At 38.0% G+C, this 17,960-nt stretch overlaps 1 protein-coding gene and 1 pseudogene across 1 annotated transcript; both read right to left on the bottom strand.

Moving 5' to 3' along the window:
- Positions 1-2,908: 2,908 nt before the first annotated feature.
- Positions 2,909-7,355, bottom strand: LOC103957990 (transcription factor VIP1). Its single transcript, XM_009370217.3, is given in 5 exon segments — positions 2,909-3,549; positions 3,646-3,730; positions 6,098-6,230; positions 6,540-7,313; positions 7,315-7,355. Coding segments are annotated over 5 exon segments (1,251 nt in total). The 5' UTR covers positions 7,341-7,355; the 3' UTR covers positions 2,909-3,316.
- A 5,227-nt stretch (positions 7,356-12,582) lies between these two features.
- Positions 12,583-16,304, bottom strand: LOC103958043 (annotated as a pseudogene).
- Positions 16,305-17,960: the final 1,656 nt, after the last annotated feature.

The following is a 17,960-nucleotide window of genomic DNA, read 5'->3' as shown; positions in this document are numbered from 1 at the left end:
ACAAAACAAGTAAAATATGGCCCATAACAATAATTTAGAGTAGTTGTTTTGAATTCGAAACGTATTAGTAAAAACTCCACGTCTTATTCATTAGAATACTGTATTACATGTAAAATTTAATAAAATAAAAGAGAATGATTGACAAAAATATGATGAGGTGCAAAAGAAAAAAGTGAGAGTGTGAGCATCACCGCCAATCCGTAAAACACAAGCAAACCAAAATGATCGTAAAAATAATGTTGAACTATGCAAAACTTGTTAATTTGGTCTCCCAATCTCAAAATCACTTCATGCCATCCTCGTTTCTTGTACCACACATTCCGCTCCATTTTGCAGAAAAGTTCGTAGATGGCCACTAAAATGGTAGGATCACATCAACATTGATGTGCGTTTGAAAAAAAAAAATTTGGTAACATGTCACACACATTATCAATTTTGACAAAGTTCAGTACAATGATGACATTAGAAACCACATTGAGAATGAGAATGAGAATAACATTGAGGTCCCCTTAGATTATGTGACAAAATTGAGAAAGAAACTTGGACATAATATGTCAAAATTGATATTTTCAATTCTTGATATGATAAATTTCCAGGAAAAAAAATTTGAATGTGATGTTATTGTAGGTATATTGAGTTTCCCCCATTTTTCCAACACGAAGACCATCTCCAATGGTTGGGCTAAAAGCCAAATATTTTAGCCCGGAAAATTTAGCTTTTAGCCCAGAAACAGTTTTTCTACTCCAACCGTTCTAGCCTAAAATTTTAGCTCGGGATTATTAAAAAATGAATTTAGGCTATTTTTTTTTGTTAAATTAATTTTTTTAAAAAAATAAATATGTAGACTATCGTAAATTAAATTTATGAACATTTTAATCAAAAAAATTTAAATTCCGATAAATATTGGATGGAGTCCACTCCGATTTATTGGCTAAATTTTGGGGGGAATTTGGCCTTGGTTTAGCATTTAGCATTTAGCCCAAAATTTTCCTCTTAGGTTGGAGTAGGTTTAGCGGGAAATTTTGAAGAGTAATTTGGTTTTTAGCCCACCATTGAAGTTAGTCTAATTAGTATATATTACATATCTTTTCTTGTACTTACTAAATACGAGAAAGAAATTGATTTCTCATTTTTAAGCCCATTCTTTGTCCTGGTAGTACGATTTCAGTTCACACACACAAAAAAAAAAAAAAAAAAAAAAAAAAAACAGCCCCGGCTCTTTAAAATTTGAGGGATTAAATTGTTATTTTATTGGGCACTACTGTGAAAAATCCTCAATTTAACTCAACCCAAATCCAACTAGTAACAAACTGCGTAGTGGGTTACCTAAACTGATAGAGCTGGGCTTAAATACCTTTAGCCCGCACCATGGCTTAAAAGGATTGAACTTGCAAAAGTGGGCATGAGCATGATTATTTTTTGACATTATGGTAAAATGTCATCAAATTTATTTAAAAGATTAGTGCACCGTTCAAGGTAACATAACAACATTAATTTGGAAACCAAAAAGAAGAATTTATTCAAGGGGGAAATGAGAGATATTTTGTTCTACTACAGAGAATTATTTTATTTTTGCATTTAAAAGAATTTACATGATACATCAGTACAATCATTTTTAGGATTCCTAAGAATGCATTTATCCTTTATGTATGAAAAATAAATAAATAATAAAAGAAAGTGCTAGAATCTACATGTACACATTGGTTTTTTTCGTGATTTTTGTTGAAATGTATGCATCAAAAGGTGCATGTACGGTTTCTAAGGGATACAACTTTATCCCAATCAACCGACTTTAACGAGAAAGATTACTTTTAGGCCAAGGGGTTGATAGCAAGATCTCGAATCAACTTATTGGTCTTATGCTATATCTCAGTATAGAAGATGAAATAAATCAAAAATGAATTTTTGTTCAAGAATGAAATCTTATTGGAACTGTCAATATCCAATTCATCATTCGGAACCATATCACATGCATATTACATATTATCTAGTCTATTTATTGTGCAATATTTTTGTCAATATAAGCGGCATTTTAACCACTAGAGTAATTCACCTACTTATTTTTTATTTTAAGTTATGCAAAGAATAGTGTGCGGAAAGAAATCAAACCTAGAACCTCGGTTGAGAGGAACATAACTAGTACTATATTATATACGATAACATAATGAGTGACTAGTCTATGTATGATTTTTGTATATAATAATAGTAATAATTGTTTTCTTGTATAGTAATTTACGTACATTATACAATATACTTAGTTGTATAATTGGAATTTTGTTAATGAAATATAGAAGAAGGTTTGAACATGTAACCCTTACCTAACTTGCATGTGATATTTCTCCTTCTCCATCATTATTAGTGGACTTGGTACATATGACAACGACACAAATCATTCTTTAGTCATCAACTAACACGAAATAATTTATTTCTTTGACAAGAAGCACCATTATCGTTATCCTTCTTTTTATCACACAACAAAGTGCCCTTATTTTCTACCCTCCACTCATACATGGAGAAATTCTTAGGTCCGACAGTCTCCGTCAGCAATACAACCAAACCCAAAACCCTCCATCCGCGTTTATGGCCCACCCGCCCCACCCTTGTCTCCCACCGCCACTCTCGGACGCAGTCCACCCGGGCGAAGAGAAGGATTGCTCCATACATAAGGTGTTTTTGTTCCATCCCAGCGGCGGTATCCAAACAAATTGTACGTCATAATGTGGTTGGTTTGGATACGGCAACTGTGGCACCCTATGTACAGGAAATTTTTTCTAAAGAGGCGACGAAATGGGATAAGACTCACCACTTGTAAGCATATCGACAAGCTTAAAAAGTGGACCAACACAACATTTGCTTGTTCGATAAGTACAACATTTGCTTGAATCAACCATAACAGAAGGAAGACAGATTGACATTGCTTGGCAAAGGGGACCAACACAACATTTGATGTTATAAACTTATAAGCAATGCATAACCAACTGTTTAAACCCTAGAGGTTGCTTGTTCGATAAGTACAACGACGGTAAAAAGGTGTTCCTGTAAGTTTTGGACTCTAAGATGATATTCTAATCCGCCAGAAATAATAACATAAGAGTAGATCTGTAGTTTTTAATTAACTGATACAGGGTACTGTGGGGTTCTGTGTGTACTGGTGAGCAGCAATCTTCACAGCCTTCAGTCCTGTACCACATACATATACATTACCTGTATGTATGTAGTCTGTACAAGAAGCTATCTGATGAGATTTATTACCTCTTCTAATTCAAAAAACATTATGAAATACCTAAACTGTGGTTAATGACTTCAGCGAGAGTTTCTATGCCCTCCCGTTGAAGTCCATAAAGCTCGGGTGAGCCTGCCCATTGGCGACATTCTGGTTGTGATGCTGCTGGTGCTGGTTCTGCTGGTTGTGGTTCTGGTGGTGCTGGGTCTGACCATATTGAGGGGGAAGCCCTCGGTAAAAAGGGTTTCCATTCCCAGCCCCGGGTGGGATTTGGTTGGTTTCAATCTTAAGCCGCTGCACTTCCTCCTTAAGTTTCTCATTCAAAGCTGTAGGTGTAAAATAAAGCAAACGGAAACTATAACATAATTTTAAAAGAACTAATGGTTAAAATTTAGCACAAACTTATGAAATGAGATTCATACCATCTCTAAGCTGTGCTTGTTGCTCCAGAGCCTGTAGGCGAAGTTTGAGCTCCTTATTCTCAGCAGTTATGACAGTAGTGTCTCTCTGCACAATAGATAAGTTGTGTAAGCACAACAAGAACGTTTTGTATTGTGATTGTAACCTTTGCTTTATTTACCTTTCTAGTTAATTTTTTGTGGCGACTCCAACATCCAACTAACATAATAATTGGGGAAGACACAACATGAAAAACTCTGGTTTTAAGGTTGTACAGGTAAACTACTAAAGCTTGTGAAGAAATCAAATCTCTTATGACCATGACTATTTACAGAAACAAGGGCTGAAGTAGGAATACAATAAGAGGCTATTACCAGAAACATTGAACACCTAACATTAACAACCAACCAATATTTAAAGGGCAGAGACATGGAATATGCAGTCATGTAGCATGTCCAAAGTGTTTGCAAATTAAAGTAGATATAAATAGTTTCCATAACCAAAGAATACAGGACATGTAAATACTAAATAATAGAGACGATGTAAAATGCAAGACACCTACTTTGACATGTAAATACTAAATAATAGAGACGATGTAAAATGCAAGACACCTACTTTTCTACACATGGAAAACTAAGCAATAACAGATACAAATTTCCATCATTTAGACAGCCGCACAAACACGCATATCATTTACTGCATCTTCAGGAACCATGGTGACAATGGCTAATTTGTTGAAGAATATATAATTCAAGAAAATGTCAAATTTGAGTATCTTGGTTTGTACCCTTTCTCCCTGCTAAATCGACCAATAAGGATGCCGAGATATTGTTAGGTGTTAAACTAAAAACATTCGCCTATATTTAGGGAAAAAGAAAAAAAAAATTACTTTGATATCGGATCTGACACTTAGAGAAAAATCCTAAACTGAGACATCTGAATTACCTGAATTACGTGCTATACAAACTTGCTGTGTTTTCCAAGGACACATGCTATAAGTTAAGACTAGGGTCACACAACAAAGTCCCTTTAAAAACAGCATGGTTTTAAACTCTGCCAAAAAGCAAGGGTCCAAAACCAGACAACGGCCCTTAAAATGCTGTTCAACTGTGGCAAACTTGTTTGATTTCTTCCCAATCAAACAAATTAAGAAAAACATCCCAAGACATCTACGAGGGCTCAAGTGTCATTGTAACTTATGACTTTTCAATTCTCCTCGGCTAGTATGCATCTATTACTGTATTCATGGACATGGAGGCTGTGGGGCAGGTGTTGAGGGTTTGGACTCAAGTTCTTGGGGTTGTTTAAGTAGCTGCCCAGGTTTAAACTTTAAAGTAAAGTATTTGTTGTAGGTTATAACACCGTTTTCCCTTAATAATGTCTCTCTATTTACATCCTTCTAAATATGTAGCCGGTTCCATTTTGGATACACCAAAATATAATGCAATCAGAAGCAGACACCCAAAAAGAGAGAAAACACAAAAAAATTAACAACCACAGCAACGGCATACACAAATAGTTAGAATGTAATGGTGGTTTCTGTAGGTGATTATTCGCACCATGAACACATGATTTAAAAAAAAACGTTTCTTTGCATGTTAGGATCAAGCATGTCAAGCTTAGGGTTTATTGGAAAGATAATTACATGGAAGCATGCAATGACGCAGATTTTGACATAAGCAAATTATCACCACTGAAACCCAAAGAACACACATTATTAATGTGTACAGTGTACACTTCCTTCCTGGGTTGTCAATGTAAGTTCAAAATGTCACATCCCAGCCCGGGGGGGAATACTTCCCAGGCCCGCTCCACCACCGTAGCATGATATTGTCCGCTTTGGGCCCCGACCACGCCCTCACGGTTTTGTTTTTGGGAACTCACACGAGAACTTCCCGATGGATCACCCATCCTGGGAATGCTCTCGCGCGCTACTCGCTTAACTTCGGAGTTCCTATAGAATCCGAAGCCAGTGAGCTCCCAAAAGGCCTCGTGCTAGGTAGGGATGGGAATATACATTTAAGGATCACTCCCCTGGGCGATGTGGGATGTCACAATCCACCCCCCCTTAGGGGCCCGACGTTCTCGTCGGCACACCACGACCAGGGTTAGGCTCTGATACAAAATCATACCAAAATAAGGATCAGTCAAAGTTAAACTATCACTTAAACAAAGCACATTCTAAAAACAATAACGGCACATTTTTGTATCCTGGATCATTCCAAAATCACACCAAAACATTATCAAATCAACCATGCACCCAAACCAAACCACGGACACCAATAAACAATGAAAATAACTTCATGGCAAAAATAGCAAAGCAGAAAATACCATTTTTGCAATGACCATGCATAAAATATCCGTTAAGCCAAGCTGTGGGATCCATTGGTTTAGCGCGTAGTACTGAAAAAGTCTTGCCCAAATGATACTTCTAATTCTACAAAGCTACAAAAGTCAAGGTCTTAGGTATTATACCTGTAACAGAGTGACCTGCGCGGAGAGGGTGGTTGCCTCCGTCTGAAGCGTCTGCACCTTCCTCTCCAGCTCATTCGTATACCTCACCTTCCTCTCCTTTGACCTCGCAGCCGATTGCCTATTAGCCAATATCCTACAAAACCAAATAATTATAAAGCATCAATTTCTCATTTAATCAAATAATATCTACAAAAATAGTCCATAAATTCAACAAACACACACAAATAAAAATAATACTTGAATAATCTTTCCTTTCCCAACACAAACTTCAACCACAAAATTTAAGCAAATGTCATTTCTAACAAAAAATTTGGAGAATAGAAATACCAATTTATTTACGATAATTACAAAATAATTCAATTGCAAGCAATTTAATCGAAATTTGCAGAGTAAAAAAACAACAGAAAGCAAAAACATGATCCACTAAAGGAAAAGGGGCAACCTTTTGGCTCTCTTAGGGTCAATCAGAGAGAGCTCAGCAAGTCTCTCAGGAGCAACGGACTTCTTGAAGCCATTCAGCGTCATCACCGACGAGTCCGCATCGAAAGACGAGCCGTCTATCGAGCTACTGTGCCTGTGGTGGGGCCCAGACCTCTGCCCCCCGCTCACTTCCCTGGCGGAATCCCCCAGGCCCAGGCCGTCGAAGAAGTCGGAATCGACGGAGAGGCTCCGGAGGTGGGCAGCGGTGGCGGTGGAGCCGGAGGAAGCGGCGGGCTTGGGGGTGGAGGAGAAGGGATTGGGTGGTTGGCCCTCCGAGGAGTCGTCGGAGTCGAGGGACATGGGGATGTTGTTGTTGTTGCTGCTGTTGCCGCCACGTGGCAGGAGGGTTGGGGAGGGGAGACAGGAGAGGTCGAGGTCGGAAGGGTCGAAGAGGAGGAGGTCGTCGAAGTTGGGGATGCGGAAGGAGGTGTCGGAGTGGGCCCGGCGGTGGTGAGACCCGCGCTGAGGGGTCTCCGACATCTGCTCCATGTCAGTCGATGATGTCGGGGAGGGTCTGGAAGCAGCGCCGAAGTTGTTGATGTTGTTCGAATCCATTTTTTTGTCTTTTGGTCGTTTTTTTCGGTTGGTGGTAGCGAGTGGTGGCGGAGGGCGGTTGCCGGAGTTCAGGTTGTTGAAAGCAAAGGAGGAGAAGGGAGAAGGTTGGTAAAAGTGAGGAAAGTGCTTTTGGTTTTGGTTTTGGGTAGTAGGGTGGACTTGGAGAAGCTGCAGCTGCTGAGTAGCAAGTGGAGAGAAGGGGGGCCATTTTGGTTGTATTTATATCACAAACGCGATGCATGTGGTCTAGTTTGAGAAAGAAGTTGAAGTTGTGTGCTTGAACTGCAAATATTTGTAACTTTTTTTGTGCTTTTGAATTTTATTTTTTACCATTATTATTCTCATTATACAAAGGAACGCTCTCTTGATAATATATGAACTATATTCTACTTCAAACTAATTTAAATTTCATGAAAGAAGAATTTAGACGCAGAAAAACTACATCTGTTAAAGTAAATGTGACTACGTTTACGTTGCAATACTAACAGTTTGAGTGAAACAAAAAGCTACCATGTGGAGTGAGCAATGCATAATCCTTTAATTAACACTATTTGTTGAACGGTAAGTTAAACTCTATCCTTTTAAGAGAAATGCGTTATATTCATCAAATCGGTAAAAAGAGACATCGTACAAGAGGATACAATACAAATAGTAGGTTTGGGTATAACAACTTGTCGGAAAAAACATCATACACCAAAACTAAGCATAAGAGTTATCCCATAATAAAAGTAAATCCTCAATCAATTGGGTGGTTTTTCAGATCAATGTTGCAAGTTTTATTAACTTCAGAGATCTTGATTAACGAACTTTTGATCGAGTGACCAATTCCAAGCTAGAGTAAAAATTGAGGGACTAAATCTAAATTTTTCTTCCATGAAATGAATGTTAGGTTAAAAGCATCCTAGTGTAGATAAGCATTCCATACGAAATCTCCCTTGAATAGCTTTCCATTCTTGCATAATTACTTTCTCAATAACTTCCAAACTCTTGTCCATTAGGGATTTGGTTGAATAGCTTTCCATTCTTTTATAATTACTCTTAATAAATTCCAAACTCTTCCCATAAGGGATTTGGGTTGAATAGATTTCCCTTCTTGGGATAATCCTACTTGATTAGGTTATAATTGCTATTGGGACAACCTTTCCATCCTTGAAGATAAATTAAGAACTTATATTACAAGATACTTTAGAACATCATGGAAACAATAATCCTTACTTAAAATATCACAATTATTTAATTATTGGCCAAAGGAGACAAATCAATAAATGGACAATTTTAAGCCCAAATACATCGAATCCAAGCATTTAAAATTTCAGTCCATACTCTTACTTAACCCAAAAGAGATGCAAAAGGAATAAAAATGATTCTACTAAAATATCAGCCAAAACATCTAATTAGAAAACGAATAAATTATTTACACAATAATTTATTTCATTTTGGATTGTAAGGCCTTTAACTAAATTATAATTTATTTTTTGGGTTTTGGTTGCATGCAATTTGAGTAGTTTGCTAGTATAGTAATTTGTTATCCTAAATTTCAACGGATAATGAACTCTAACTTGTGCCAATTTTTGGAAGCGAAGTGGTAAACACCTGGATCCGGATATCCAGGAGCATACCCAAAATTGAAGTGTGCTAACCGATTATGTGTAAAAAGTATGAATAAATATTTAAAACCAAAGTCTAATACTAATTAAAACTAAGAGTGAGAATGCGCGCAGTGCGGATGAACCCGTATTATAGAGTATGTAATGTCAAAGCATAACGCAAGTATAGTAAATGTAACATCCTACATCGCCCAAGGGAGTGGAACTTGTTAGCCTTATATGCATATTCCCATCTCTACCTAGCACGAGGCTTTTTGGGAGCTCATTGGCTTTGGGTTCGGTAGGAACTCCGAAGTTAAGCGAGTTCGTGCGAGAGCAATCCCAGGATGGGTGACCCATTAAGAAGTTCTCGTGTGAGTTCCCAAAAACAAAACTGTGAGGGTGTGGTAGGGGCCCAAAGCAGACAATATCATGCTACGGTGGAGTCGAGCCCGAGATGTGACAATTTGGTATCAAAGCCAATCCCTGGCCGGAAGTGTGCCGACGAGGACATTGGGCCCCTAAGGGGGTGGATAGTAACATCTCACATTGCCCAGGGGAGTGGATCTTGTAAGCCTTATATGTATATTCTCATCTTTACCTAGCACGAGGCCTTTTGGGAGCTCATTGGCTTCGGGTTCCGTAAGAACTCCGAAGTTAAGTGAGTTCGTGCGAGAGCAATCCTAGGATGGGTGACCCATTAGGAAGTTCTTGTTTGAGTTCCCAGAAACAAAATTGTGAGGGTGTGGTAGGGGCCCAAAACGAACAATATCGTGCTACGGTGGAGTCGAGCCCGGGATGTGACAATTATCCGATGCATTGACTCATTGACCCGACCCCGTTGATTGTTGACCATCAATGTTGACTTGGGTTGACTTTTTTGGACTTTGACCAGGTCCTCTCCAATTCAGTAGATTGTTCGTTTTGGGCTCCTACCACACCCTTACGGTTTTGTTTCTAGGAACTCACACGAGAACTTCCCAGTGGGTCACCCATTCTAGGATTGCTCTCGCGCGAACTCGTTTAACTTTGGAGTTCCTACGGAACCCGAAGTCAGTAAGCTCCCAAAAGGCCTCGTGCTAGGTAAAGATGAAAATATACATATAAGGCTTACAAGATCTACTCCCTTGGGCGATGTGGGATGTTACAGTAAAAGTGAGAGTATTCACATCCTAGGTAGAATGGATAATGCTACAAACTATAGGAATAAGAATTCCTACATTGATTGGTGTGAATGTCAGAACCGCTGGAGAACCCTCACTCGCCGCAGAAATCTAGCCATAGAAGACTTGGAGGGGCGTAAAATAGAAAGTTGCGAGTGGGTAAAAAAAAGGGGTTTAATAAAACTTTTGTCTTCCATAAATACTAACCTCTCGATGTAAAACCTATATAGTTTTCAAAATTCATACTACGTATGGTATGAAAAACAAGTACTGTATGAAACAATAATTGTAAAGTTATGATAAACACAAGATCTCAACAATATAACATATACTACCAAATGTTCATCTATATACGATGATATACAAGCTAATGTAGGGATATTCTGACATGAAACAAGCTGGGTGTAATAAAGATCTAAACTATACTGCATTACAAGTGAAGTCGGTGCAAAGCGTGTCACATACAACTACAAGACATAACTGCCTAAAGCAGACTAGTATTTCTCTTAAATATCAACTAATTGTTTGTCGTCCTTTCATGCGTGCGAGAGCAAAGCTCATCTTTACGATGCCTTGAAGTAGATCCAACTAGCTGATTATTTATGTCACAAGGTGTAAGTTGGCTCTAACTAGCTGGCCTCACTAATTAAGCCTGTTTTTACTAGAAGCAGAGGTTGTGTTACTTTCCCATATTTTGTATTCGGACGATTCGTTTTTTGTACAAGTGATGATGTCTATCCGTAATCTGCAAAGTTTTCTAGACAATGACAGTTGGGTCTCTAGTCAATTTATTTACTCCGACTACAAGATGTTTAGACACTACTGGCATATTTTGCATCCAACTTGAGTCAAGCTTTTCAAGCTCAAAACGCATTTTCGAGTTCAAGTCTTCCTGCTGCGGCCTTGTTTGAATTGAAGAAGATTACTCATAGAGAAAATTCATAATCAATTAAGCCAAACAGTTGCAGCTCATTTCGAATCATGCTACATTTTTCTTAGCAATCCAAATTAAATACAATTTGGTAAACGTAATCAAGGTGAGTTGATTTCAGCAAAGTTTGGGGTTAAAACTCTTTAATCATGATCATTATCATGATTATCAATCATATACTGATATACATATACATATATGTTTATGTATAGTTCTCAGTCAATTAGTCAGCAGACAACAGCCAGATTCTGATACCTTTGGCCAGCAACAGCTTCTTTCATGGTTTCGCCCTACGCCACAACGCACATTGGTTTGATCAGATTCCAAAACAGCAGGAGCCATTCTTCCGAGCTGTGCAATTTTAAGAACAGAGATGATTTGATCTTTCACTTGTTTCAGACTTTCGGTTTCATTCTAAAACTAAAAGAAAAGGGGAAGAAAATAGTTTTTAAAAACAGGAAGAAAAGTATTGTTACCTTTTCAAGTACCGTTTGAAGGAATTGGATGGTTAACTGGGCGTAAGACAGTCATATTTCAACCCTTTTTGGAGTGATTCGTTGGAAGGGATAGATGAGCTTTCACTCGATCCTGCCCCATATAAATGTTCAGTTATTTTCTCCATGCTGATCGAACTTTGCACATGTGCTGAGTTGTCGATAGGCTTGTAAAGAGAACGACTTTTGATGGGGTTGTTGAGGTCTTGTGCATCTTGTTCATTCACCAACCGCACCCCACACTTCTTAGCTTCAAACATTTTTTGGTTTCTTCCCTCGAACAAAAGGTCTTGAATGAAAACTCAAATTTACGAAAATCACCTTTCCAGTAATTATTAGGATCATAGCCCTTAAAGCAAAGATAAAGTAACCAAAGGTGATCTGACTGAACCTGGCCGGCTTTGTAATAAATCCCTTTCACAAGCAAAGATGTTTTCGATCCGTCAATGTTGGGAAAAACTTTAGAGTATACAACTCTAACACAAGTGTTGGAGAGACAACACAAGTGAACAAATTACTTGTATTACACAAACAAAATATTACAACACTCTCAAAGGACACTCTTAAGAACAATGACACTCACTCACTTTCTAGAGACAAACTCTAGAGCACTCACACTCTTACAAGACTACTTACAAGGCTTCCCACTCTCTTACTTAGCTCTTCTTAATTGATTGGTTGCTTGTTGATTTCTTGATACAAATGGTGTGGATGCCTTCTCCTTTTATAGGCATGGATGGAACCTTGGAGAAGCATGGACACACCATGCTAGAAATATCTAGATAATTCCACTAACTTCCTAAGCTAGAATTATCTACACTAATCTTGCATGTTGGTGGAAACCTCACCATTCTTCTAGACTCTTCCACCAACTTAAGAAACAACATTCTAGTCATTTCTACAAAGGACTACTTTAACATGGATAATCTAGCAAACCAACCTTAGTGAATGTTCTAAAATTCTTTATTCTAGATTTGTGTAGGTCCTTTAATGAGATGGGGTTGATTTCTTTAACAATCAGCTCTCGAAAAACATTTAATTCCACATGCATCGCATCCTAAACAATCAAGTTTGAAGGCAGTTGGGTTTTCTTGAGGTGCAAAAACAGCAGATAAAGCAAACCTGATAGCACCAAGGCTCAGCAACCCCTTTCTTAACCTGCAAGTTACCAGATAGCAATGGAGGAAGATAGGGGAAGAGAAGAGAGAGAGAGAAATGTTTTTGTAATATATTGTATAGAATTTTCCAAATAACTGTTTGAGAACAACCCCGCCAATTTGATTACATATATGTTTCCACTAACACCAAATGCCAGCTGGCCATACGACTAAAACAACTTGATTACTACTAATTAAAGTACTAGTAAGCTACTAATTGCGATCAAGATAATCATAATCGTAACAAAACCCTTCAACTTGCTTCTAGTTGGATGTACGTCATTAGGCAGCATCACAACTACTGTATCTCCCACTCTTCTATCACTGAACCACTTTGGAATTTCACTTCCAGGAGTTATGATATTGAAACTGTGAACCACAAAAGGAGGGGTTCCCTGTAACCCAAGAAACAATTATATCAGCAAAAACAGATTTTTACACCGAGAGAGAGAGAGAGAGAGAGAGAGAGAGAGAGAGAGAGAGAGTACCTGAATGAACCGCTTTAACATTGAAAATATCATATTATTGCTGGCTTGATTGCCAACCAATCTGTAGCAATTGACTGCTCTGAAAAAAAACCACCTTAATCTTCTTATATTTGGTGGATGTGGCAACACTTTTAAGCTAGTGCAATCATCAGCTGTTACAGTTAACTCTTCATTTGATGGGAGGTCTGGCAATTGTTCAAGCCTTTTGCAACTCTCCAAGTTAAAAAATTGAGATTATTTAGCCATCGAATGCTTTTAGGAAGGCTAACGAAATCGTTACCCCTAAGAGTCAAGTCCTCTAAAGAGGACAAGCAGCCAATATCATCTGGGATTGCTCCTTCACAAAGACTGCAGTCACTTAGATCTAATTTGCTTAGGCAATACAAATAAACTAAAGTAGTCAGCACCAAACCCATAGGGTCATGGCTCTTTCCCGAAAATAAGCCTAAACGAAGGAACAAATTCCATGATTTAGGCGGTGGGCCTTCACATCCACGTAGAGATAGTACTTCGAGATTCTTCATACGAAAGAGAGATGATGGTGCCTCTCTTATTGTAGTTCCACTCAAATCAAGCTCCTCCAAACACTTAATTTCCTCCAAATTTTCTGGAATTGTCTCAAGTTTTGAGCATCCAGACACGTTGAGATTTTAAAGAGACTTCACACTGCAGATGGCAGTAGGAAGACATAACAGACTTATACAATCTTTGAGATCCAACGAAATAAGCCCAATCAGATGATCAATTGAAGAAGGTATTTCCTGAACACCAGTCCCCTCTAAAGAAAGCGTTGATAACATTTTCATGTTTCCCACAAATCCAGGAACCCTTTTCAGTTTTGATCAGCCTGAAAGAATAAGAACTTCGAGAGATTACATTTCTAGCGCAACGGGAAGACCCCGAAGACCATTACAGTTTCTAAAATTCCAAACTTTCAGCCTTTTAAGAACTGTAATGGATAGGTGAATCTCAACTAAATTCGTGCAAGATTCAAGCACCAGCCTCTCAAGATTTTGAACACCTGTAAAATCTGGGGTTGCGGTCAAGTTTTGAGAGTAACTAAGATCGATATGTTTCAAGCAGGACATGTGCTGTACAAAACATAAAAGGTGACATAACCATTAGCTTGAAAACACAAATGAACAAAAAAGTGTATAATGGCTTTTATCAAGTCTCTTACCTTTATTCAACTCCAAAGTCGATCAATTTTACCGTGATGCAAACAAAGTTCAGAAAGTTCGTCTGGTTGAAAAGTTGGTGGGAGGGAATTTGAAGGATAACAACTCCAATCAAGCACTCTCAGTGCATTGGAAAGATATTTGGGGCCAACAGAAAGGTTCAAATTATGAAGTTGGAGAAACTTTAGTCTACTTATCTTAGAGAAGCTTTCAGGATTCCACTGAGCTTGTTCTAATTCAGGCAAGCGTAAGACGATGCCTTCAATTGCTTCTGTTCCCTAATAAACAAGAAGATATGGAAAGTTAATTTCCCAAGGCAAGTTATATATATATATATATATATATATATATATATATATATATATATATATGTTGAAATAAACTACGGTGCTATCCATGGTGGTATTTCTCGTACTTACCGTATTCTTCATGAATACATGGAAGATGTCCTTATAAAGCCATAGCCTACTACGTTGACCGGGCTCTTCAAATGATTCTTGTCAAACAATTTCCCATCCCATTTCTTGTGTCAAATCATGCATCATCACATACCCATCCATAATAGTTGAAGGAGATTTCTCAATGAGAACATCTATCACAATACGAGCGCAAAATCCACAATTTTCTAGTACTTCAATTGCTAAGTGCCTTGTCATTCCCAGTATGGAAACATGCAACATCAAGAAAAACTGTCTTCTCCATCTCATCAAGGCCATCATAACTTATTTTAAGTGTTCGGAAAATTGTTGCATTGGGAGCTTTCTTTAACTTATCCAGTGCACTACTCCAGGCATCTTTCTTGCTTTTATACAAAGATGATCCCAAGATCGTAAGAGCTAAAGGATGACCTTCAGCATAATTTACGAAACACTTGGACGGCTCCACATAAGCGTCTTCTGGCTGATCTGTTTTGAAGGCTTTCAAACTAAAGAGATGAAGAGCTTGATCAACATTTACTCCCAAAACCTCATATATTTTATGTATACCATGCTCGATTAGCAAATCCTCATCTCTTGCTGTAACGATGATTCTGCTTCCCCGACCAAACCAACCTATCTTTCCAGCCAATATTTCAAGTTGGGTTAATTGATCAACATCAAGAAGAATGAGAAGAACCTTTTTATTAGATAAAAGTTTCTTTGTCATAGCACTTTCACTATAAACATCCCAGACTTGTGTAGTTTTCTCCTTCAAAACCAAGGAAATAAGTTGGTTTGTAGATGAGATAAACCAAATCTCGAGGAATGCTCTCTAATATTGGCAAGAAAGCTGCTAACTTGAAACTCATGGGAAATTCTATCATAAACTAGTCTAACAAGGGTTGTCTTACCCATCCCGCCCATCCCCCATATCCCTATAAAGCGAACATCATTTGCACAAACAAATAAAAGCATATCTATATATTTCAATCTAAAATCAATTCCGACTAAGTTCTTTGTTGAACCTGAGAGTGTGTATGTAGGATGCACCTTTTTCCATACGACTTCGACAACCTCTTTAATAAGCTCTGTTTCGTACCTACAAGAAATTCAAGTAAAAAAAAAAGTCACCAAAGGAGGTTCAAGGAACACGACACCCGAGTATATATTGATCATGGTAACTTTGCTTACCTATTGCTTACCTATTGTTTGAAGTCCACCTTGCGAGATTACTCACTTCCATTAAAGCAGCTCTCCACCGATCCAGCTTCCATTGGCGTATGTTAATAATGTCTTTTTCATGCTTTGCGAAAGCTTCAGCAAAAGCCCCCCTTTGATGTCGTACGTCAGAGGGATCAACATTGTAAAAGATTGGTAGAATTATCTCCCTCTTTGCGATGCATTGGAAAATCACTGCAAGTTCATCTAAGCACCAAGTTGAAGAGGCATAGTTTGGTGAAAGAACAACGATAGCATACTGAGATACTTTGATTACACTACGAAGCTCAGGAGAGTTAAATGTCCCTCTTTCAAGTCCTCGGTCGTCCTTGAAAGATTTGATTGCACGCCACTGTAATTTATCATAGAGATGGTCTGTGAAACCCTTGCGGGTGTCTTCACCCCTGAAACTCTGAAACACATTATATTTCCATTGACGGACTGAAGGGACATTTATCCTCCTTTGAAAAGGGAACCAATCCCTCTCCTCCATCTCCTCCTCCAAGAAGTTCATTACTACAAGCAGTTTTCCACGTTCTTCTTTTCTTTTTTTTCTTTTTTTTTTTTTTTAAACAAAAAAATTCAAACCAATCAACAAAAGAATAGAGATAAATGCAGGAGTTAATAGAACAAGGGAAGTTCCACTTTGTCTTTGGTGTGGTAGGTGAAACTGAAATAGGAGAGAGGACTTTCGTCAGTCAGATTAAACAGATTCAACGCTGCACGTGCAGCCAAAATTTTTATTTATTTTCTATTTTTTGGGGAAAGTTGACTTCTTTTGGTTGAACAAATTCATTGTTATCAATGAAAAATAAAAGAAGGCAACTATCTCACACACTACAGCAAACTAGTCATACATTATTAACCGTACATAATACAATACATGTTTGGATTATAAATAAAAATAAAGCCTGCTATGGGCTTTATTTATTTTTATTTACACAAAAGTTACATAACTTCGATCCACCAATTTCTAAATTGAAACTACGTTCAGACGATCATTTCATTTTGCCCCAACTTGTCCAAAGCATTGGATAGAAGTCTCTCATAAGCGTGTTTACGAGGCAAACGACCAAAGACTGGAATATCTTGTCCACTTAAATGCATACGTACACATCATCTGACACGCTGAGGTCACTACCGCGATTGTCTAACTGCCTCAAGACATAGTTGAAGGCCACCTACTAGGAATTACAGTCACTGTTAGTACCACATGAACGACCTACCCATGTTTCAACTTAATGATATGAGTGAGGTTGCTCCTTCTCCATTGTCTATAAATAGAACCAGGGACCTTCAAGCTGATGACCTTCGTCAAATTCAATCTCTACGATTACACAATACCTTGAATCAATCAACCCAACTTCTTTTTAGCACAAGCCTAATTGCAAACAATCCATGAGATCTTAAAATTTTACTGCTTGATTTGCCACTTCGTGGTATGATTTGTTTGATGTGCAATTCCAACCACTTGATTTCCTTGAGGCACGCGTTTTGCACTAAGTCCAATCTAACACCAGTGATCTCGGTGGACTCTTCTAGCATTATTTTGCCCTTCATGACTTGAATCTTGCTAGAGTTTTATTGATTTCATTACATTTCCCATCACTTTACATTTCAAGCTATATAGCTCGGCCCATCGGCCTAGATTTTACTTTTGTGAACGTTTGTAACTTGACTCCATCATGAAATAATTACATTCTGTTTCTTGTTTAAGTTTCTATTTCATCTTTATTTACTTTGTAGGCAAACATACATGAAGCTACACTGAATATTAAGTCGTCGTTTGCTAGAGGCACAAAAAGAACTTAACACAACCAGCGTCCCCCACTCAATGCACAATATTTTGGTTTAGAAGTCATATTAACACGCAACCTTCGCACATACTCAAACACAAACACTGTATGTTGGCAACCTCCAGCAGTGGCACGCCTATTATCTCTTTCTCTCGAGCCATCTCGTGACACTGAAATCGAAAACAAAGCTTTAGGCAAATGCATGTGGGACCCCGTGCCTAAACTCCGTCCGAGTTTTGGCACTAGCAATAGAATCCCATTATGTTGAAGTTATAGGAGAAGAAGGGAAAAAAAAATACAAACAAATAAACAAACTCAAAACTAATGACGAATAAGTCTCGCCTTGCAAAATCCAGAGTTAATGACATTATTAGTCAAAACTCAAAACTGAACATGAA

The sequence above is a fragment of a genome, unplaced genomic scaffold, assembly GCF_019419815.1.
Source record: "Pyrus x bretschneideri cultivar Hongxiangsu unplaced genomic scaffold, Pyrus_bretschneideri_v1 Contig1, whole genome shotgun sequence".
Classification (NCBI taxonomy): domain Eukaryota; kingdom Viridiplantae; phylum Streptophyta; class Magnoliopsida; order Rosales; family Rosaceae; genus Pyrus; species Pyrus x bretschneideri.
Note: the sequence above shows the minus strand (reverse complement) of the source record. Positions and strands in the feature narration are given on the sequence as shown.